The sequence below is a fragment of the Hibiscus syriacus genome, unplaced genomic scaffold (assembly GCF_006381635.1).
Source record: "Hibiscus syriacus cultivar Baekdansim isolate YM2019G1 unplaced genomic scaffold, ASM638163v2 tig00109919_pilon, whole genome shotgun sequence".
NCBI lineage: Eukaryota > Viridiplantae > Streptophyta > Magnoliopsida > Malvales > Malvaceae > Hibiscus > Hibiscus syriacus.
The window spans coordinates 424,437-449,054 of NW_024062527.1; the positions used below are offsets into that span (position 1 = coordinate 424,437).

Here is a 24,618-nt window from a genome sequence, read left to right on the forward strand (position 1 = left end):
TCTTTTGTTCGGAGTCAAAGGTAATCCCGAAACAAAATCCATCGTAACATTTTCCCATTTCCATTGAGGAACATAAAGCGGTTGCAATAATCCTGATGGAACTTGATGCTCTGCTTTGACTTGCTGACATGTTAAGCACTTGGACACAAAATCAGTAATGCTTCGTTTCATCCCTGGCCACCAAAATCGATCCTTAAAATCCATATACATCTTGGTTCCACCCGGGTGCATCGTCAATGTACTGCAATGAGCCTCTGCCAATAAATCTTTCTTCAACTCTTCATCGTCTGGTATCACAATTCTTTCTTTATAATACAATTTCCCATCAAACTTCACCTCAAAATCCTTAATATCTTTATTCTTTACTTGCTCTATTCTTTTCAAACATATTTCATCTTGGCTTTGAAATTCTCCTATTCGATCCAACCATACTGGTTTAAGTTTTAACTCTGCACATAGACCACCGTCTCTAGTTAAAGATAATCTTGCATCCATAGCTCGCAAGGCTGCAAACGTTTTTCTACTCAAAGCATCTTCTACCACGTTAGCCTTTCCGGGATGATAGTCAATTATCACATCATAATCCTTTAAGAACTCTACCCATCTACGTTGCCTCAAATTCAGTTCTTTTTGAGTCATCAGATACTTCAAGCTCTTATGATCCGTATATAAGTAACAACGCTCCCCATATAGATAATGACGCCAAATCTTGAGAGCGAATACTACAGCAGCCATTTCTAAATCATGGGTGGGGTAATTCTTTTCATGTGGTTTCAACTGTCTCGATACATACGCTACCACTTTCCCTTCTTGCATTAACACACACCCTAATCCATTATAGGACGCGTCACTGAACACTATGAACTTCTTACCAGTTTCAAGTTGAACTAATATAGGAGCTTTTGTTAGAATTTCCTTTAAAACTTCATAACTTCCTTGACATTCAGGAGTCCAACTAAACGGTACGTTCTTTCTCATTAGCTTTGTTAGAGGCATCACAATCATCGAAAAATTCTTAACAAATCTTCGATAGTAACCGGCAAGTCCAAGAAAACTCCGAACTTCAGACATATTCTTAGGAACTTCCCAATCCATTATAGCTTTAATCTTTTGAGGGTCTACCCTAATCCCGTCTGTGGAGATCACATGCCCCAAGAAAATTAATTCATTTAACCAAAATTCACATTTGGACAATTTGGCATACAACTTCTTACCTCTTAAAATTTACAGGACAATCTTCAGATGTGCGCTATACTCTTCATGAGATTTCGAGTACACCAGTATGTCATCAATAAAGACAACAACAAACTGGTCCAAGAAGGGCTGAAAAATCCTATTCATGAGATCCATGAAAGCAGCAGGTGCATTCGTTACTCCAAATGACATTACAATGAATTCATAATGACCATAACTCGTTCTAAAAGCTGTCTTCGGAATGTCTTTCTCTTGAATCTTCAATTGGTGATAGCCGGAACGTAAGTCAATCTTCGAGAATACCGAAGCTCCTTTTAATTGATCAAACAAATCGTCGATGTGTGGAACAAGATACTTATTCTTGATTGTCACTTTATTGAGTTGTCGATAGTCAATGCAGAGACGCATTGATCCATCCTTCTTTTTAACAAATAACACAGGAGCTCCCCAAGGTGACACACTAAGTCGAATAAATCCTCTTTTTAACAACTCGTGCAATTGATTCTTCAACTCTTACAATTCTTTCGGAGCCATCCGATAAGGTTTCACTGCAATTGGAGCGGTTCCTGGTATTACTTCAATTTGAAATTCGACCTCTCTATCTGGAGGTAATCCTGGCAACTCAGCCGGGAAAACATCAGGGAATTCTTGAACTATTAAAATCTCATTCAATCATTTCTCTGTAGCTCGTAAATCTATCACATTTGTAAGAAATCCTTGACATCCTTGTAGCAACAGCTTCTTAGCTGACATTACCGATATTACATTTACTAAAGGGTTAAACCTTTCACTACTCATACTTATCTCTGTTCCTTCTGGACTTTTCAGGGTTACCTTTTTCGATCTGCAATCAACATCTCCATAATAACGGAACAACCAATCCATTCCCAGAATCACTTCAAACTCGTCAAAGGGTAATTACATCAGATTAGCAGGGAATTCAATTCCCTGAATCTTTATGGGACACCCCTTACAGACTTTGTTCACCCGAGCACTATGGCCTAAAGGATTTGTTACTATAATCTCATTACTCGTAGCTTCTAAGGGAATCCTTAATTCCTTTACTAACTTAATTATAATATAAGAATAATTAGAACCTGGATCAATCAGTATCAATACTAATTTATCGTATAACTGAAAAAGTACCTGCTATAATATCTGGATCATCACGGTCTTCACTTGTCTTTAGATTGTACACCCGTTCGGTTCACCGAACTTCAGGTTGAGTAAAGGATTCAGACTGGTTCCTTCCTCTGCCTCTTCCTCGTCCTCTTTGTAAGGTATAACCAATTCTTTCAGGTGGTGTAGGCTCACCAACCCTCAATGGACAATCCCGGATAAAATATCCAACATCTCCACATCAAAAACAATTTCCAGCAGCCATCCGACAAGCCCCAGAATGATTTTTCCCACAGTGCTGACACTGTCTCGCTTGACTCGGAGTAGATCTCCCAACACCAGATCCCACCGACCGCGTCTGTCTAGGTCTTGTCTGACTTGCTCCCCTAGCAGACGATGCAACTGATTCTGATCTAGCTTGAGATCGAAATCCGGAGTCTCTTCTTCTTTTTGAGGGTGCAGAGCTAGAAGTGCCCGTTTTTTTGATGTCTGAACTCTAAAATCCCCAAATCTCTCATTCTGAGCTCTTTCAAGAGCCTTGGCGCGATTGATCACTTCTTGAAACGAGGACAAATTCAACACTATCAGCATCTCTTTCAATCTAGGGCGTAAGCCCTCCACAAACCATTCGCAAGCCTCTTTTTCGGTAGGAACAAGCTCGGATGCAAACCTACTCAGCTTGTTGAACTCACATTCATACTCATATACAGAGCGGTTCATCTGTTTTAAATTCAAAAACTCCTGCTTCATCTGCCGAATGAACTGTTCTCCTATGTACTTGTTCTTAAATTCATCTAAGAACAAAGACCAAGTCAACTGGTCACTGGGCATCCTTATGGTGACGTTCGTCCACCATATCCTCGCCTGACCCCTCAATAAAGATACAATTCCATCTAACTTCTCCACTTCAGAATAGTGGAGACCATCTAGCATGATTTTCAAATCATTCAACCAAAGATCCGCTGACACTGGACCTTCCTCAACTTCTCCCTTAAATTCAGGAGCTCCTAAGCCTCTCTCTTTCATTCTTTGAGTTAGTGGAACAGAAGGTTTGAAGACGCATCAGATAGCGTCTAACATTCTGAAGAACGTATCCTATCTTGCACAGGCACTCCTTGAGATGTCTGTTCTTCACCTTGCCTGGCCAGGGCAGGTGAATTACTGCTTTCAGCAGGCCTATCTTCTCTTGCATCACTTTGGGAGCTATGATGTCTGGACATCTAATAAGAATAAACACATTGTTCTATTAGCAAAACATACTCATACTATACCAGATCAGAAGTTCTCCCTATTTGTTGGCATGTATTCCATTTAAAGACTCTATAGACTATGGTTTATGCCTAGAATCGACTAAACCATAGCTCTGATACCATTAAATGTAACACCCCAACCCGTATCCGACCATACTAGTCTGAGGTGTCACATATTATTATTTTTTTAAAACACTTTTCTTACCAAAATCATAAAATTTGAACTTATATTAAGAAAATACGATTATATATATATTAATACACTTTACCAAAATACTCAAGCATACACAACTTAACCCTTTAGTTACATGCCAACCTCCATTTACATAACAAAATGACCTACTGATTAAGTTGCTTTGACTGATAGTTGCAGGAGTAAGGTTGTCCAACCGTTAACCTCGATCGTCTACTTTATCGGATCCTACGTGTGAAACACTCACACGCTAAGTCATCGACTTAGTGAGATAATATAATAATAATGATAAACAAAGAAATGTACTAGAGATGCTATTAAATGGAATGATATGAAATCAAATACTTAACCATGCAATTATATCATCATGTTCTTTACCTGTCATCATAATATCTTGACATTCATGAATTTATATAATAAGATTGTTTGCCCATGATACCATACTGAGAACCTAAGGTATGTGAGTACTGTGAGGTTGTGCACTATGCTGTCACCACAGCTCGTAAATGCACACCGAAGTGCCACGTAGAATTGCACCGTAGTGCCGCATAGAAATGCACCGAAGTTCCATATAAAGTTGTCCCTAAGGACCACATATCATTCTTAAGAATATACATATCCAAAGATCAAGTATGTGTCTCAACAGACCTCACACCTTTCCAAAGAATACATATATGTCCCGAAGGACCACATATCATTCCTTAAGAATCATATACAATGCCAAAGATAAGTATGTGTCTCAACAGACCTCACACCTGTTCCAAAGAATATATATATCCGAAGGACCACTCATTCCTTAAAATCATATACATATGCCAAAGATCAAGTATGTGTCTCAACAGACCTCAACCTGTTCCAAAGAATACAATATGTCCCGAAGGACCACTAGACCCTCTACCCTTGGCATACCAACTATACCTATAGTTCTCATCTACATAACATGGGCTTTCACCATTCACATAACTCATATTGCTTTTCTTGCATATTCAGGTCACATAATGCATATAGTATGAGTTCATGTCAAGTATCATAATATTGAATCTAGACTTATCACAAGTCTAGAACTGAATAGAATACATAATTATGTTATGCATATGCACTCACTAGATTTCTTTGTCTTTCCCTCGATTGATCCTACTGGTCGATGGTTCCAAACTCGTTTAGGCTCGGTATACATAGTAATTCATTGATACTTATCAGTATACTAGTTAGTATATTCTAAGCTATCATTCTTAGGCTAAAAGAAAAGTCATTTTCATCTTTTAATGGAGGTATGCATATGCATTACACCATGCATCGATGCATAAATCTTATTCGATGTTTGTATTTAATAGGGTGCAGCGATGCACTCCTTATGCATCGATGCATCGATGGCATTCGATGTTTTCTTTTTAAATTAATGCATCGATGCACTTCATGTGCATCGATGCACCTTAAACAATTTCTGGGATTTATCATTGATGCATCGGTGCACAATGAATGTGCATCGATGCACATTGCCCAGAATTGTCATTTTAGCACGGAAATCTCTTCTTAGTCTACTTAACACTTTATATTACCCCTCTTTTTATATCCTTAACTTACATACTCTTACTTAAACTACTTATTATTCATTTCATACTTTCAAAACTTAGAAATCCGATTCTCCATGTAGAGTTTAAGAATCTAACCCAAATTCCAACATGTTCTAATTTGAATTCTAACACTTCATACCACTTAGTTAGCTTAATGACAAGTCAAATTTCACTTCTAATTCTTATTAAGAACCCTATTCCAAAATTTCACTTTTCTACTTCCTTTCTTTAATTCTTTATACACTCCTCATCTTATGGTTTTAAGATAATCTAAGCTTTCCTTAAGCTTAGTTATCAACTAAGGATCAATAAGAAACCTTAAATTCATCAAGAATTTGATCACAAGAAAACTCACCTTTAGCTTGGCTTCACGGCAGAGAAGGAAGAAGAAAGAAATATCCAGAACCTTGTTTCTCTCATAAGCTTACCACGTGGATTTAAATATCCTTAAAGAAAACATTTAATTTATTTCCTTGCCAAAATACCCATTTTCCCCTTTAGTTCCCCATGCTTTGCTAATTGATCCTACACCAAATATTTCAATCAATTCCTTCAACTTTAAATTTATCTACTTTGATCAATAACTTTTAAAATTTCACAATTTAATCACTGACCCGGTATAGAGGATGTTACAAATTCATTAGCTCTTTGGGATCCGGTGGTTCAGAATCTTTACAAGAAACTTGCTGGTTAGAATGCTTCTACTCTTTCATTAGCAAGAAGATTGGTATTGGTTAAGTCGGTCCTATGCTCGCTTCCAACGTATTTTTTTTATCTTTGTTTAAGATTTCATCCTCGGTTAACAAAATTCTAAATTCAATTATGTCTAAGTTCTTATGGGGAGGGGGAATTGATAAAAACAAGATACATTGGGTTAATTGGTCAACTGTGTGTAAACCAAAGAATGAATGAGGCTTGGGTGTGCTAAATCTTAACAATATGAACAAAGCTTTATTATTAAAATGGTCTTAGAGGTTTGCTAATGACAGAAACTCTTTTTGAGGAAGATAATTTGCATCAAATACTATTGATTCATCATTATTATTGTTTGATAGTAAAGTTCCAGCTCAAGCTTCTTGGATTTAGAGGTCGATGGTGAATAACCATTTCAAAGAAGACCATTTTGGTTCGAAATTTCGAATCATGTGTAGTTTTCAAGTAGGCAATGGTGAGTTCATTTGGTTTTGGCAAGATCCTTGGGCTATGGATTATCAACTTTTGCTTATTTTTCTTAGATTGTTTTCCATTTCATCAAACAAGCTTGGAAAATTAATTGAGTTTGGTGAATATCAATCTACGGGCTGGTTTTGGAATGTTCAACTGAGAAGAAATTTGAATGATTGAGAATTTGAACAATGGTCTAATATGATGTCAATCATTTCAAATTTCAGCCTAACTAAAGAATCCATTGATGGTTTGATATGGAAAGGCATTGGGGATGATATGTATTCTGTTAGCTCTTTTGTTAAGTTGTGTTCATCAGGTTCGAATGAGGCTTATTTTTGGAAAAACATAATTTGGAGGGGTCTATTGCCTTCAAGAGTGGAATCTTTTGTGTTACAAGTTGTTCTTTAAAAGCTTTCAGTAAAGACAGAACTGTTTAAAAGAGGGGTTTAGGGTATTGATGATGTTTTATGCCCACTTTGCAAGTTGGATGAGTAGTCTTCATCACATTTATTTTTTACTTGTTCTATTGTGTGGACAATATATATAAATTTTGAAGTTTTGGAGGCTCAATGATGTTTTCCATACAAATGCTAAGAGTTTTCTCATAGCATGGGAAGATTTGAAGACCAATTCTGCAATTTGGTCATTTGTTCCAGGGGTTGTTTTGTGGACCATTTGGAAAGTCAAGAATGCAATTTTGTTCGAAGAGAAGAAGTTAGACCAGACTGAATTATTTTTCTTAGCAATGTTTAGGCTTACTTCTTGGTTCTTAGCCAAATATAAAGAGATTTCTATTCCTAAGGATTCTATTATATTTGATCATTCTCTTGGGGATTCTTATTCAGTACTCAAATCGATTGTATCTAAGATTCCTTGGTCTCTTCCTCCTAAGGGCTTCATTAAATTGTGTTGAAAACATTTTAATATTTCGATATAACAAATTAAGTTAAATGAATTTTAAGATTTTACAAAACATTTTCTAAGTATATTCGATATAATTATTCGAATATCAAAATATTACTCCAAATCTTTCAAATGTCATTTAATCCTTACTCAAGTGTAAAATTAAGTTTCAATCTTAAAATAATTTCAAAATAATTTTACGAAGTATTTCGAACCGTTTCAAAGCCAAAAATTCCAGATTGTCCAGAGGGAACCGATTCCCCTCCTAAGGGGGTACCGATTCCCCCTGAATGGTTTGGCTCTGAGAAAAACAAAATGCTCGGAGGGAACTAATTTCCCCCAAGGGGTACCGATTCCCCCTGTTCAAAGGTCGAAATATTTGAATTTTACACTTAGGGAACCGATTCTCCATGAGGGGGTACCGATCATGGGGAATCAGTTCCCCCACGCGTCAATATGTTTTATTAATTGATTTCACACTTAAACGGCTCCATTGACTCCACTAATCATCCCCAACGTTCATAATAAATTGAAGGATTATTTAAACAAACTTAGAAGCCATTGATCAACAACAAGAATCAAGAATTAAGAGAGAATCAAAGAGAAAGCATCAAACCTCAAGTTTGAGCATTTCAAGCCTATTTTTCATTCAATATTCATTTTGCTTTCAAGAACACTACTTGTACTCAATTGCATTCATTTTTTAGTGTTCTTTTCTTTGTTCTATAATTGTGCAAACAATCTACCTTGTGAGGATTTCCTTGTAATTTTGCAAATTTGTAATATTCTCTTTGAGAAAGAGTGTTATCAAGAATTGGGGTATATTCTTGAGGGAGTTGTAAGGTTATCTCTTTGGCCTCAAAAGAAAGAAAAAATTAGTGAATTTATTGGAAAATCCTTAGTGTGGATAGCTAAGGTAGTGGACGTAGACTTTGGTTGAGAAAGTCGAACACTCTAAATCGTTGTGCAATTACTTTCAATTTTCTGCAAAAGCTTCCACCAAAACTTTAATTGCCAATTCACCCCCTTGGCGATTCCATCAATCGATTAACTCAATAATTGGTATCAGAGCCTCACTCATTTGAAAGGTTTAACCACTCTTGAGTTGATTCAGAAGAGTTAAATCGATAAAGATGGCGTCCACTTCCGGTTCATTCCCCATTGAAGAATCCAGGCCAATTGACGTGCCTCCATACTTCAACGGAACAAATTATCGTTGTTGGAAGAAGTTTATGATGATATTTATCGAAGCATTTGATATGGAAGCTTGGATGATAATCGAGAAAGGATATTCCTCTCATACGAAGAAGGCAAAAAAGTGGAGTGATCAAGAACGGAAGAAAGCTCAACAAAATACAATGGCTATGCATATGTTGTATTGTACAATTGATCCTAATGTATATAAAGGAGTTTCTTCTTGTTCAAATGCCAAGGAGATGTGGGATAAGATTGAGGATATATAGAGAGACAAGGAAGAAGAAGAACCAATAAAGGTGATGTCTCTATTAGCTCTCACATAGCCAAAGGTATCTTCTAACTCAAATAGATTAAATTCAAAATCTTTTAATGAGTTACAAGATGCTTACGATGAATTATTTTCGGAGTTTGAGACCATGAACTCCAAATACAATAAATTGATTTCTAAAAATGATCTTCTTTGAACCTAAAACAGACTTGGAAAATCAAAATGAAATGTTGAGAAATGAGTTAGAGCTTTAAAAAATAATCTGAAAACTTTGAAAAAGAAATTTTCAAATTAAACAAACTTTTCTAGAAACGAAAATGGATTTTAAAATCAAAATGAAATCTTGAAGAATGATATAGAGCTTTCAAAAATAAATTTGAAAGTATTGAAAAAGAAAATTTCGATTTGAAAGTTAAGCTTGAATGATTAACAAAAGAAAAATATATCATTTTAAATAATTCATCTAGTTCAATAATGACAATATGTTCACATTGTCATTATCATAGTCATAAGGAACATACTTGTCCTTTAAAGAAAGGAAAATGATTTAAAATTAGACAAATATGGGTTCCAAAAGGAACAAGAGGCATTGAAACTAATGTACAAGGATCCAAAGAAATTTATATAAAAATCTACTTAAATGTCTCTTGTAGGTGTGTGAGAGCAATGGTGATGAAGATGATGATATCAAGATGCTCTAGCCACACATGAAAAAGGAATGGGTAACCTCTAAACTTAATGTTTTTTTTAAATTGGTTGCTCATTTAGTTTATGCATGCATGAGGTTTTAAATGTTGAATAATTCTAAATGATTATGTTTTATCTCATGTATGTTGAAAAATATTGTCTGATGAACATAGTAATTTTTGGTAATGTTTTATAACCTCTAGTTCATCATATTATTTTTGGTCAAAATTGTTTTTAAAATATAATTGATATCTCTTTAACAATTGATATCGATTTTTCAAGAACTTTGGTTCTGTAAAATTTTGACCTTAAATTTTTCTTAATGATTATGCATATTTTTTTAAAAATATTATAAAGTTTTAATGTATAACATCTTCAAAACTTTATGCATGTACTCTTAATCTCGATAATCAACATTGCATAATGTTTTGTATGTGAATGGATTAAAGCATAATCCGATTAGATGAATTTGACAAAAGATACAATGTCTTATTTTTAAATTAAGTGTTTGCAAAATTGATTGACATTGCATCTACTTTGATTATGCTTGTTGGTAGAATAGGAAACGTTTACATGGTGCATTTAGATTCCATAGATATGACTAATTTATGCCTAGTTGCTAAGGATGAGCATGATAGTTGGTTATGGCATAGGAGACTAGGACATGCTGTATGAGTGTTTTGTAATGATTAATTCAAGGAGATTTAGTTCGAGGGTTGCCTAAAATAAAATTTGATAATGATAAAATTGGTGATGCTTGTGCTAAAGGAAAACAAAAGCGAATTTCTTTTAAATCCATTAAAGACCTATCCACTAGTAGAGTATTACAATTGATCCATTTAGATCTTTTTGGGCCATCTAGAACTACTAACTTGGGTGGAAAACAATATGCATTTGTATTGGTAGATGACTATACTAGATATACTTGGGTTCTATTCTTAAGTACTAAAGATGAAGCATTAGAAAAATTCATCACGTTTTCAAAAGTAATCCAAAACGAAAAGGTTACTCTATAACTAGTGTTAGGAGTGATCATGGAACTGAATTTGAAAATCTTATTTACTGAATTTTGTAATTCTAATGGTATTAGCCATAATTTTTCAGCACCTAGAACCCCTCAACAAATAGAGTTGTTGAGAGGAAAAATCAAACTTTAGAAGAAATGGCTAGAACCATGCTTTGTGAAAACAATTTGCCAAATTATTTTTGGGCGGAAGCCACAAATACCGCTTGTTATGTTATTAATCGAGTAATAATTAGGACTATTTTGAATAAAACTCCATATGAACTTGTTGGGATTATCGGAAGCTCGAATTACTTGGATAGTTGTTCTCTTACTTCTTCAAGTGTCCTTAGCTTGTATTTATAGCTTGGAATGTGATTGAAGTCATATCTAGCCGTTGGGGATGTTTTGGACCCGTTTGGGAATGATTTTTCTGCAAATATAGGCTGCCCATAATGGGGGGAATCGGTACCCCTTCATAGGGAATCGATACCCCTTCATAATATTTAAATATTATGACCGTTGGACTGATGAACAGTGAGGGAATCGGTACCCCCTTGGGGGGAATCGGTTCCCCTTTTACATACTGGAATTTTTGAGCCTCGGGGTACTGTTCAAACATGTTCAAATAGTAAAATAGTAAATTACTATTATAAAAACATTTTTGTGCTCAATTTTAAATTAAAAGAACTTTGAATTATTTTTGAAAATTTTGAATAAATTCAATTAAGTCCAAATACATTTTGTAAATTCAATTCAAGTCCAAAAACATTTTGCCTTAAATTGTATATCGAAACATAGTTCAACAGAACTTTTTAAAAATAAAAAACCTAACATTAGCTATTTTCATCCTTTTGGATGTAAATGTTTTGTTTTAAACAATGGTAAAGACAATCTTGGCAAATTTGATGTTAAAAGTGATGAAGGAATTTTTCTGGGTTATTACTTAAATTCTAAAGCTTATCGAGTATTTAATAAAAGAACTTTAGTTGTAGAAATTCTATACATGTTGTTTTCGATGATAATCCCCTTTCAAGGAAGGATTCTTGTGTGAATGATGATGTAGGCATTATAAATATAAATGACGTTGGAGATGAAGTTGGAGAACCATCATCAAAGGAAGAAACGAAATATGAGGAAACTCAAGATCCTCTTGAGAATTCAACCATTGAAGAAAGGGAAGTTTCTTACCCAAGGGAATACAACTATGTCAAGGATGATGAGATTATAGGTGATCCATCCAAAGGGGTAACATATGGATCCTCTCTTAGAAATATTTGTAATTATGTTGCATTTATTCATGCATAGAGCCTAAGAACATTAAAGAAGCATTAAAAGATGAACATTGGATTATGGCTATACAATAAGAGTTAAATCAATTTGAGAGAAGTAAAGTATGGACATTAGTTGAAAGGTCTAGTAGTAAATCTACTGTAGGTACTAGATGGTATTTAGAAATAAGCTTGATGAAAGTGGTAATATAGCGAGAAACAAGGCTAGACTTGTTGCTCAAGGGTACACTCAAGAAGAGGGCATAGACTATGATGAAACATACGCTCCCGTAGTTAGGATGGAAGCAATTAGAATGTTATTAGCATTTGCATGTTTCAATGAATTTAAATATATCAAATGGATGTTAAAAGTGCATTTTAAATGGTTTTATAAAAGAAGAAGTGTATGTGGAACAACCTCCTGGTTTTGAAGATTCAAAATTTCCAAATCATGTTCTTAAATTGACAAAAGCGCTTTATGGTTTAAAACAAGCTCCTATAGCTTGGTATGAAAGATTCTCAAACTTTTTAATTGAAAAAGGTTTCTCTAAAGGGAACGTTGACACTACATTGTTTTAAAGCATAAAGGTAAAGATTTATTAGTAGTTCAAATTTATGTTTATGATATAATATTTGGTTCTACTAATGATGTTCCTTGCCAAGAATTTTCTAAGCTAATGCAAAGCGAATTCGAGATGAGCATGATGGGGGAGCTCTCATTTTTCTTGGGACTCCAAATCAAGTAAAGAAAAGATGGCATCTTCATCAATCAAGCTAAGTACGTCAAAGATATGCTAAAAAAGTTTGGACTGGAAAATGGGAAACCTCATGACACTCCAATAAGCTCATCAACAAAGCTTGACATAGATGAAGGAGGTAAATATGTGGATGTTAAATTATATAGGTCAATGATTGGCTCTTTGTTTTATCTAACTACAAGTAGACCGAACATTATGTTCAGTGTTTGCTTATGTGCTAGATTTCAATCATGTCCTAATCAATCACATTTACTAGCTGTTAAGAGGATCTTTAGATACCTTAAGGACACTCCTAGTTTAGGACTTTGGTATCCTAGAGACTTTAGCTTTAGCTTGCATGCCTTCTCTGATGCGGATTATGGAGGATGCAAATTAGATAAGAAAAGCACCTCTGGTACTTGCCAATTCCTTGGAAATATGTTGATTTCTTGGTTTTCAAAGAAACAAAATTGTGTTGCATTATCTACCACTGAAGCAGAATACATTTCAGCTGGTAGTTGTTGTGCACAAGTTTTATGGATGAAACAATAACTTTTGATTATGGAATTGAAGTAGGTACCATTCCTATCAAGTGTGACAATACTAGTGCTATTTGTCTCACTAAAAATCCATCCAACACTCTAGAACTAAGCACTTTGAAATAAGACATCACTTCATTAGAGACCATGTCGCTAAGGAAGATATAGTTCTAGAATTTGATACTTTGCACCAATTAGCGGATATCTTTACAAAACCTTTAGATAAAGAAAGATTTTGGACACTTAGGAGACAATTAGGTTTAACTGACCTATCTTAACTTAGTGTTTAAAATAATTTTAGCACTTTTAAGAATAATGAAAAATGCTTATAATAATAATTTTTGATTGCATTCTTTGCTTTTAGTTAGAGGGTTTATGATTCTTAATGAAAATTAATTTTATGTTCAAATGTAGTTTAAGGATAAAATTGATTGATTGAACATGATTAATTTTCAATATGAGTTGCCAATACCACTAGAGCAAATTAATTTAGCATTTTGAGTGTTTAAAATCAGATTTTAGCATTTTTGGTGCAGAGGGAATCGATACCCCCTTGAAGGGGAACCGATTCCCCATTTGAATGGGAACCGATTCCTTCCTTTAGGGAATCGATACCCCCACGGGTTCTAGTTATTAAACGCCCATAAGAACCTTTTCTCTCAAAACCCTTCTTCTATCTTAAACGTCGTTCATCCTCTCTTTCTCTCTAAATCTCCATTTTTGCCAAAATCATCAAATACAAATCAGAATTAGATCTTTCTTCAACTTCTAATCCTTGCAAACAACATCACATTCTCATTAAATCCAAATTTTCAAGGTAATATTTCAAAATCTCTATTTCATTGATTTTTGAACTTAGGACTAGTTTTGATTAGTTCTAAGATGAACATTACATCGGACATTGGTTATATGTTTTTACAACCAATTTCATCAAAAAACACTCAATTTTTCAAAACTATCTTTAAATTTTGAAATAAAAAATAAAAAATTGTTGTTTGAATTGATATTTTTTATTCAATTACGTTGTTTTCATAAAAACTATACGTATTATGATTTTCAAACATTATTTTCCAAATAGTTTTTCAAAACATTGCCCTTTAGGATTCGGTTTAGAGAACCTTGAAATATTGAAGACTCATTTTAGTTTTGGGTTTGATTATATTGCATACATGTGTTTAAATTTGCAGGTTACATATTATATTCTGATTCTTAAACCATGTCAAATCCTAAACGACCTAGGACATTGTCTAGTCGCTCAAGTCAAAACTGACCTCTTATTCCTCCACCCAATCCAAATAACCCAAATACGACCATTCTGAACTCTTGTTTCAACGTACCTAGTCGTAGACAAGATCTATATCATAGGTACCATACTTGTGTTGAGTCATACAAAATCCGGGAAGAACGTATCCCTTCGATCCAAGCTATAGAAAATATGGACTTCCAATATCTTCCTACTCTTAAATCCTAGAAGTTTGATAAATTCTTTAAACTCAAACCTTTGGTTTATCATCAATTGGTCCGCATTTTTCTATTCCAATGTCGTATGTGTCCAAAACGAGCGCCAATATGAAACTATAGGAATTCGATCCTATCTTTTAGGACAATTCATTTTTATTGACTCTGGCACAATCGCTACCCATTTTGGACTAGATTACTCAGTTTAATGAAAAAGAGACTGTGGATTCACCCTATAAGTCTAAGGATAGTGAGAGTACCCTAACAACTTATCGTGATAGATTCATTCATTATATGATCTCTTGGTGGTTTAGACCATCCGGAGGTAGGTACTCATCCCTTAGGAACATAGATATATGGTGGATATACTGTATCCAACATAAAAAATTAATTTCCACAGATCATCTTTAGTGAGTTTCCATAAACATTATTCCTTCCAAGAATATAGAAACCTTGGTTTATGGTTGTCTCCTTAGTAATTTGTTTATCAAACTCGGTCTTAGGGTCTCTTATGATATTCCTATCCCTCTCCAAAACCAAATCAATCTTACTTCCTTTAAGAAAGAAGGATGGAAAAAGGACAAGGAAACGGGTCAATGGGTTTATCGTCCCGAACTCATAACTTTGCATTGTGAAACATTTGATGTTCATGGGTTGTTTGATTTTGTTTGTTGAATTTGTTTGATGGTTTATGAATGTTAGAACTTATATTTCTATATATTTGGTTTGGTTAAATTTCTTCGTTATTGCATCATATTAGTTGCATTATGATCAATTATGTCATTTCACATTTGATCATGAATATTGATTATGAAACTAATGGCTAACTCTTCTCTTGATCTTTGATCTTAGCAGCTTAAGTTATATTCATTTATAATCAATTGGATATGCTTTTCAAAACATTGTTTAAAAAAATTGAAGTCTTTTTGATTTAATAAAAAGAGGGAGAAGTACAATAAGAGGGAGAAGTGTTAGAGTAAGGGGGAGTAATTTCAAACTTGATTTCAAAATCTTAAAATTATTAAAATGTTTTATTATATCAAAAAGGGGGAGCTTGTTTAAAACATTTTGATATTTTGATATAACAAATTAAGTTAAATGAATTTTAAGATTTTACAAAATATTTTCTAAGTATATTCGATATAATTATTCGAATATCAAAATATTACTCCAAATCTTTCAAATGTCATTTTTAATCCTTACTCAAGTGTAAAATTAAGTTTCAATCTTAAAATAATTTCAAAACAATTTTACAAAGTATTTCGAACCGTTTCAAAGCCAAAAATTTCAGATTGTCCAGAGGGAACCGATTCCCCCTGTTTAACGGTCGAAATATTTGAATTTTACACTTAGAGAACCGAATCCCCATGAGGGGTACTGATTACCACCACGCTTCAAGTTGTTTTATTAATTGATTTCATACTTAAACAGCTCCATTGACTCCACTAATCATCCCCAACGTTCAGAATCAATTGAAAGGGTATTTAAACAAGCTTAGAAGTCATTGATCAACAGCAAGAATCAATAATTAAGAGAGAATCAAAGAAAAAGCATCAAACCTCAAGTTTGAGCATTTCAAGCCTATTTTTCATTCAATATTCATTTTGCTTTCAAGAACACTACTTGTACTCAATTGTATTCATTTTTTAGTGTTCTTTTCTTTATTCTAGAATTGTGCAAACAATCTACCTTGTGAGGATTTCCTTGTAAGTTTGCAAATTTGTAATCTTCTCTTTGAGAAAGAGTGTTCTTAAGAATTGGGGTATATTCTTGATGGAGTTGTAAGGTTATCTCTTTGACCTCAAAAGAAAGAACAAATTAGTGAATTTGTTGAAAAATCCTTAGTGTGGATAGCTAAGGTAGTGGACGTATACTTTGGTTGAGAAAGTCGAACCACTCTAAATCGCTGTGCAATTACTTTCAATTTTCTGCAAAAGCTTCCACCAAAATTTTAATTGCCAATTCACCCCCCTCTTGGCTGATTTCATCAATCGATTAACTCAACAAATTGAATGTAGATGCTGCTTCTAGCTTTGACTAGAAGAGGAGTGGTTTAGGTGATGTTCTAAGAAATGAGAATGGTTCAATTTTAGGTTCTTTCAAGGAGTCTTCTGGTCTGGGTCCTCCTATCTTGATGGAGCTTAAAGCTATTCAAAAGGATTTACTTTTCTTTGTCTCTTTTCGAGGGATTGTTAAGGATCGTTTTATTATTGAGTAATAGTAAGGTGGCAGTGGACTGGATCAAGAACGTTGAACTATGTCCAGATGTGTATACTTTTATTGCAAAAGACATCGTTGATAGGCTCAAAGATTTTGAGGGTGTGGTTAGATGGGTTACTAGGACAACTAACTTAGATGCTGATGCCTTAGCTAAGGCTGGAATAGGCTGAGTTCTGTGTTGATGTTAAGGGTTGTTTTTTGGGTTTAAGGTTTTTATGTAAGGAAACTTTTTGAGTGTTGTAATTGTTATGTATCTTATCTTGTTATTAATGAAATTTTAAGGCAATCTTTTCCTCCTTCCGCTGATTAAGGAGTTTCTCTACAAGCTCTATTAATCATGAAGAGGGTTTTTAACGAGGCATATAACTCTTATAAAAAAAATCAACCAATCCGATATTGATCTGAACCGGAAAACAACCGATCCAATAATCACCCGACCTGAAAATTGACCTAACTCGATACTTGACCCTATTCGATTCACCGTACACCTAACTAGATCCGAACCATATCCGATATGAAAAATTTAAATCAAATTTAATCTAGACCCGAAATTACCTGACCTGAAATGACCCGACCCAAACCCAATCTGAATGATCCATTTGCCACCTCTAGCTGTAAGAATCGACCTTTCTTCTCATACCAAAGTACAAGTAGATTCATACCCCTTGTTCCCTTGATGTGGCAGGTTTTAATCGTTTTCTTGGTGCCTTGAGAAGAAAACATGAAAGAACTTCGGATTCAGGCCTCTTGTTTAATCTATGTTATAATCATGACACTACACCTTTAATATTTCACAAACATGAAAGCACATAATCATGCCATACCGAAAAGTGAAACCAATAATTTTTCCACATATATACATGTACCGGCCTAAACAGCATAATGTTATTCTCAAACTCTGAAATAATCGTTTCTAGTTGAATTCTCAATACACTTGCCCTGTTTGCTAAAAGTATAGTAAACCCTAAACCTACAACCCCTTTGGATATCAAATGAAACAAACCAAAAGGAAAATCAGAAAAAAAGGGGGGACACATTTTGTATAGGCCATCCACTGTTTCCTTTTGCAACAGACAGAACTTGCCGATAATCTCTAATGCTCATCCTCTTCTACCGGAATAGACTAGTTTGCTTCAACACTGATGCGAATGCATTTTCCTCAGTCTCTTTCTCAACACTTGCAGCGATCAACCCAGATGTACTCTTTGCTAATTGATGTGTTTTCATATAATTATGTTTTTACTTGCACGGTCTTGAAAAACTACCAACTTCCCCACATGTGACTGCACTTTTTTTGTTCTCCATGCTCGCACACAAGGCCTTCATATGGGAAGCAACATCTTCATCGGAGGGCGTAGCTCCTTCACACAGGCAAGTTTTATGCCTCAATTAAACCCAAAATTACTATATTAGCCATATGAACACATACAGACACACTCCCAACAAAATTCTCCTATTCCATGGTATTCACAATAATTGATGGACTATCCTGTTTAATATAAGAAGAATATATATCCCCTTATATTTTCCAACGGAAGCAACAGAAATAGAAATTCGGGTGTTTTTACCTTGAACACCAACACCAGCTCTTCCTTCCCACGCACAAGTAAAGAGAGGCTCCAGTAACAAGTTATTGGGGTAACATTCTAATAATACAGGTTTCAAATTTCAGCAGCAGGAATAAATCTACGGATGATTCTTCCACTACAACAAAAAAATAAACAAGCAAAAGAAGATGAAATAATAACATTGGTTATGGCGCTATCACAACTACCATTTTTGTAAAAGATAGTGACAAAAAAAATGAAAAATCTCAAGGGTTTATTCATGAGTATTGATTAAACATAAGACAGAAGGATGATCAAGTCTATTAAAGGAAAGCTAGAAATGCCTGAGAACTACTTGCAAGTCCAGGACAGTGCAATGTGAAATGCTAAAATTGGATGGAATAACAACTAAACCCTAAATGCTGAATAACAGCCTAGATCATCAATTATGATACATAGTGACACAATATGTTCCCCTTCTTACACACAATCTTATATTATGATTAAAAGAGGAAGTTCGAAAAATCAAAACAGGAAAATTATCTGGACATCAACTTCCAAAATGTTTTTACATTCTAAAAGTATAGAAAAATAAAAAGAAAAAGAAAAATTAGAACAATGTTTCTGTATATTCAAGGCATACTGTAGAACATGTAGCTATATAGGTATTTAACATTCAATTCTCAGGGAATTAAAAGTTTAAGTAGGTTACCTTGTATAGTGAGTTTCAAGCTGAACTCCAAAGGCTCGCATTATGATGACAGACTCTGAAAGCTTGAAAATAAAAAAAACTTGAGAAAAAGGATTAAAAGAATATAACTATCAATCTCATTCTACTTGTTGAATTGAAACGAAGTTCAGCACATCAGAGAACAAAGGCAACCGGCTGAAAATGGACTCACCTTTGTGAACAGGGTTCCACAACAATAATAATAATATGAAAAAGTGTCCACTTAGCAGCATTCTCCACAAAATAAGAGTGGCTGAAAAATCCTGTTATACCATTCACTCAAGCATAAAAACATTTTAACAGTAGAAATAGAAAATTATTTAGGTTCCCAAAATTCATGATTGGCAATTCCTTACTTCCCCATTAACTCATAGTCATCGTATAAAAGAAAAAGGGAAGTCAAGAATCTATTACTATAAGAGAAGAGTATTGCGAATAAATTGACAGTCCAGAGTCCTACCCTGAAAGAGAAGAAAATGCAGGCAAATGGTAGAAGAAGAATAGCTAAAAAGACAGCCTTTGGAAGACTCTTTTTAACGATGTGAATGCCAACTGTCCCAGGAGGCCATTCACCCTCGTGTATGTAAGCCATTGAGATCTTCCCCATCCTTTTCTTTTGTAAATGAAGATTCTCAAACCTTAAAAAACGAGAGGCAAACTTAAACGGTTACCAATTAAATCAATTCTTCAAACTGTAGATAGGCCCGATGAATCGTCAGGTCTGATCTCGCAGCAGCGATAGGTGAGCGGGAGGAGCCAAAACCTAAAGTGGTGTTTAAAGAAAGAGAGGATCATCTTGTATTTTCTCCTAGTCTTTTAGAAACATTTCACTGTATTAATTAATTTTGGATAATGCAGATAAGAGATCATTAAACTATGCTTAACTAATTATTTTGATCATTTAATTTTAAAAATTATAAATAACTATTAAGTTTATTAAATTATTAGTATAAAATAATTATTAAATTTTAAAAAATTATTGTTAAATAACCATTAAATTTTATTAGAATTTATAAAATAATTATTAAATTTTATCATATTTTATAAAACATTTATTAAGTTTATCAAAATTTTACTCTTACTATAAATTATAGTGACTATTTTATAATAATTTAATAAATTTAATGATCATTTTTAAGTTTAGAAAACTCGATGATCAAATTTTGCTTCCCTGGAGATATAGAGGTTGGCTAATACTTGTTCTATATATAGAAGTGATGTTTAGCATAAACAAAACCAAGCATTTCTCATAATTTCATGAACAGCCCAAACACATTCCTGGAGTCCTTCATATTAACAAGATTAAAAATGAACAGAAAAAAAAAAAGCAGCGTAAAATTCCCACTGAATTCATCCGTTTCCAACTCAACCCTGCCATGCATGGTGGTAGCCACCGCCCAAGAAATGGAGTTGAGAGGTTATCTCAGCTGGGTTCTGAAAGCACACAGCTTGTTGAGCTTGAGGTAGGAGAAGAAGATTCTCCGGCTTTGTCTTTGGTGACTCCACTTCGGTCTCCACCTCTGATTCCGCACCGTTTTTGTTGGAGGTTGCAGCCACTACTACTTGCTTCCTTTTGGATCTGGCTCGTCTGTTCTGAAACCAGTTGTACACATTTGTTTCGGAAATTTGGCCGTGCTGGCTCAGTTCTGTGGTTATCTCTTTGATCTTTTGCTTGCTCGGAGTTCCGGTCCCCTCCTCGAATATACGCTCCAGGATTTGGAGTTGAACGGCTGTTGGTGTCCACCGCTGTCTGGCACTGATTTTGTGTCCTCCGCTTGTCATTAAAGGGTCACAGTACAGATTTCCCAGCCTCCCTCCTGCCCCCCCCCCAAGATGAGTTTTTCAGTACCCAAAATCCAAGATAACAAAGAAGAGCTTAAACAAAGGTTTCATGTCGGATATATTCAAGTAAAGGGATGTTATTTGAATTTAGAAAGTAATATTAGAGATTTAAAAAAGGAATTAGATCATCAATAACAAATATAAAATGAACATACTTCAATATTTATTAAAATGTCATATTTTTGTTTGAAACATTGTCTCTAATGATTTAATTAAAGTTAAAAAAATATTTTATTTTAAGGTAAAAAACTCTTATATTAAAGTATTAATTATATGTTAATTAATGACTCCATTTTAGTATTATGAAAACCCTAAATATCCATTTTAGTATTATGCCTACAAAAGAATACTTCAAACTATATAAGAAATTGGAAATTTTAGAGTATAAGTACACCCCAACACTCCTAGATTCATCTATATTCTATCTATGGATCCAAGGTAAGATGAGAATAAGGAAGAGAAAATCAAGAGCATGGGAGAAGCCATAAATGCGAAAAAGTTTGGGGGAACTGAACATATAAAAAGAGAGAAACGAACCAGTAAGATCTTGGTGGGCAGTGAGGTTCTTGTGCATATCGACCAGCTGCTCGCAGATGGAGGCATAAACAGCGATCTGCTTGCGGAGAGTCTCGAGCTGCTCATCGGTCATCACTTTGACATACATTACTCCATTCCCATTTTCTTCCCTCTGGTTTTGGAGTTGATTCTCTTGCTGTCCATCCCATTCGATTCTCATCATCTTACTTTTCACTCATCTCCAATCTCTTTATCTTGAATTCTTTTTTGTGTCTCGTGAGGAAGAACTTTGAAAAGTGGCAATAAGAAATGGACAAACCGACAGATAAAGGGTAAACGAAGAAGCTACAGTTCACACTGGTAGACTAATTAATTTTGGTATGGTATGCAGCAACATGCGCCTCGCGGTTTGGGTTTATGGTGTTGATTAAAATAGTATTGTAGGTATAGGGGAATATTGATGAAACTCAAGAGTAGAAAAGAAATTCATAGGACGGTTCAGACTGACAGGTTGCTGATGCTGCCAGTGCTAGGTGTGGGTATTATACGTAAGAAACTTTGCAGTGTAACTAAAACTAAGTGGACAACTGACTGACTGTTAACTGCTATATGAGTATATTTTACTATCGGATTCTTTATACATCTACAAATTGCATATTCAAATATATGAATCTGACTCTGAATTATAAAATGAATTCAAATGTTGATAATATAAAATTTTATATGGCATCAAATATATGACAAATAACAATATTAATACTTGAATATTTCATAAATAAAAACAAATTCACAGTTTAAAATAAATTTAAAAATTATAAATTTCCGACTTTTTGCGCCTCAAATAAGGTCAACAGTATATATTCACCGCAAACCTTATCTTGATGTGAGTCCAAAAATAAAATAAAATATACATATTGCTAAATCTTTGGCGAAACATCAGCAGCAAATCATAAGCTAATTATTTATTGTTTATATAGTTCCTTTCTAAAATTTGATAGATTGGGGATGAGCCTAGAACTCCCGCTAACCCATCAACCAAAGCAAGAATAAGGACATGCATACATACGACAAAAGACCATGAATATAACGTTATGATATTGTATAATAGTAGTAAGACTGGCATGTGCATCCCCCACTAATTCAGGCGATGGATGAGAGTCAAAGAAAAGAATTTTTGTTCATATTCACAAAGAGCATGAATTGCCCATCTAACTCAGTTAGTAGAGCGCAAAGTTCATAATCTTATGGTCGTGGGATCGAGTTTCACTGAGGGCAATTTATAACGGAGATCTTTCACAAAAATTGCTCTCAATATGACGTTGAGACAACCTAGTACTCTATCTCCCATTATCCCCATAACATATGGGAATAGGTTCAACTAATTATTCAGAAAGAGCTGAAAGTTGAGGTGCAAACATCAAACTTTAAGTTTCAACCTCCCACCATGGTTTGTTGCTTTAAATGGTAACAGATGATAGAGCAAATACTTTTGACAGGACAACCTTATTTACCCTTTGAATGATACATATAATTCTTACTTTTTTTCTTGGATTCTCACATGGACAATGACAATATCGGTCGGTGTACCTAACCAAAAGATTTGCAGAAAAAGTAATAGTCAACAGATGATGATTGTGTAATCTTGTGGGCTCTTCTCTTCCAAAAACTTTTACTAATCTTACTCTTTCTTTTACCTACTTGCTGTTTGTAGTAAAAAAAAAGAACATTTCCAATAATAGATCAGCTTTAAAATACTAAAATACAAGCATGCATGTAGAGTATGCATGAACCTGATCAAACTCAACATGTGTCGCAAACCCGGCAAATAATATGTACACGGATTGGACATCTTCCGTCAATATTTACCTTCGCCGGGAAAATAATATGTATATGTCTGCCGGCAAAGCCTTATTAATATATGTCCTTCACGGTTTCCTCAACCAGGCATCCTATAATGTGATATTCCACCTCTCTTCCCAAAACATTAGTTTTATCGTTCATCAAACTGGACAAAGGGGTGGGACTTAAATTCCGGGCCACCAAGCTATCAAGCGAGTAGTGGCATCTATCATTTGGAAGATATAAATTGATTTGGATGACTTCCCTCACGGAATTCAATAACTTCCTTCCATGTGGAGGTGGCAATATGGAGGAACCGGGCAGCTTTCTCCTGAACCGAGACATGCTCACTGGTGGCATTAGTATTGTTGAGAATGCTTTATGCAACAAATCGAGTAACAACTTTCGATCTACCTTCTTCTTGTTCTCGTCATTTCTCGAACTACCGTTCTCCTTAGCCCATTTTCTATACAATTCTTTGACTTGTTCGAAGACAGAGTCACCGATAGGCTTTACTAATGAGTCCCAAGTAGATAAAGATTTGTCACATGATCCACCATACAGACTAGAAGCGACGGGCAGGTCTTTAACATAGCCTTCTGCTTGGTCCTCTAGATCCCCCATTTCAGATTCGGTAGACTCATGTTCGATCAATATGTCGTCTGCTCCATCAGACTCGAGTTCATTAAGTTGCCTCCTCAACTCTGGTAATCAATAAAAAGAAAAAAAAAAAACCCTTCAAATTTTGCTTTAATATCATCAAGTAGTTAGATGTTCATCATGCGGACAGTAGCAACATTGAATTGGAATATTAATGCTATTCACAGTGCTTAATGTATATTAAAAGGAAAGTTCCATACCATTCAAATTACCACTGATCTCTTTGAAAACTTGTTGTACCTCATTTTCTTCTCCAAAAATCACATCAGGCATCGATACCGGGCTGAGACAATCCAATTGCTTCCAAAATTCTTCATTTGTGCTGCTGCAAACGGATGCTGGGATCGGAGGCACCTCAATAGAATTATCCTAAGACAACAAAGATATACTCCATTATTAATTACAGAGCAAATGAGAAGTGTATCCAAATGATCTCTTAGTTTATAAAAAAGAAACTGGATAAATGCCCTTACAAGCCTCTTGCTGAAGTTTATAACTGTTGGTCCACTCAAGATGCCTTTTGCTCCACCATTGATTGAATCTTACTGCCAAACAACCTCCCTCGAAGTGTCAAACCATACTTGATATTAGAAACTTTCTCTTTCAAGTTGAACTTTTCTTTCTTCCTTTTACCAAACACCCACTGGCACATTCTCAATGCATTCATGCTTCCTCCTGATCTGAGCACCGGTTAATATATGGTG

The 24,618-nt window shown here is 34.6% G+C and overlaps 2 protein-coding genes across 2 annotated transcripts; both read right to left on the reverse strand.

Annotated features, from left to right (window-relative positions):
• Nucleotides 1–20,327: 20,327 nt before the first annotated feature.
• Nucleotides 20,328–21,905, reverse strand: LOC120210191 (WUSCHEL-related homeobox 13-like). The gene is made up of 2 exons (XM_039208975.1): nt 21,437–21,905; nt 20,328–20,874 (listed from the first exon to the last, which is right to left on the reverse strand). Exons 1-2 carry the CDS (start codon nt 21,636–21,638, stop codon nt 20,423–20,425), a joined length of 654 nt encoding a protein of 217 aa, XP_039064906.1. The 5' UTR covers nt 21,639–21,905; the 3' UTR covers nt 20,328–20,422.
• A 1,421-nt stretch (nt 21,906–23,326) lies between these two features.
• On the reverse strand, nt 23,327–24,288 carry LOC120210202. The gene is made up of 2 exons (XM_039208982.1): nt 24,115–24,288; nt 23,327–23,958 (listed from the first exon to the last, which is right to left on the reverse strand). Exons 1-2 carry the CDS (start codon nt 24,185–24,187, stop codon nt 23,327–23,329), a joined length of 705 nt encoding a protein of 234 aa, XP_039064913.1. The 5' UTR covers nt 24,188–24,288.
• Nucleotides 24,289–24,618: the final 330 nt, after the last annotated feature.

Bases quoted from the DNA above. Each gene is read 5' to 3' on its own strand.
- LOC120210191 (XM_039208975.1), bottom strand. From the start codon at position 21,638: ATGATGAGAATCGAATGGGATGGACAGCAAGAGAATCAACTCCAAAAC. The intron at 20,875-21,436 runs GTTCGTTTCTCT...GGGGGGGGGCAG, and splicing joins TGCCCACCAAGATCTTACTG to GAGGGAGGCTGGGAAATCTG.
- LOC120210202 (XM_039208982.1), bottom strand. From the start codon at position 24,187: ATGCCTGATGTGATTTTTGGAGAAGAAAATGAGGTACAACAAGTTTTC. The intron at 23,959-24,114 runs GTATGGAACTTT...ATTGATTACCAG, and splicing joins GATCAGTGGTAATTTGAATG to AGTTGAGGAGGCAACTTAAT.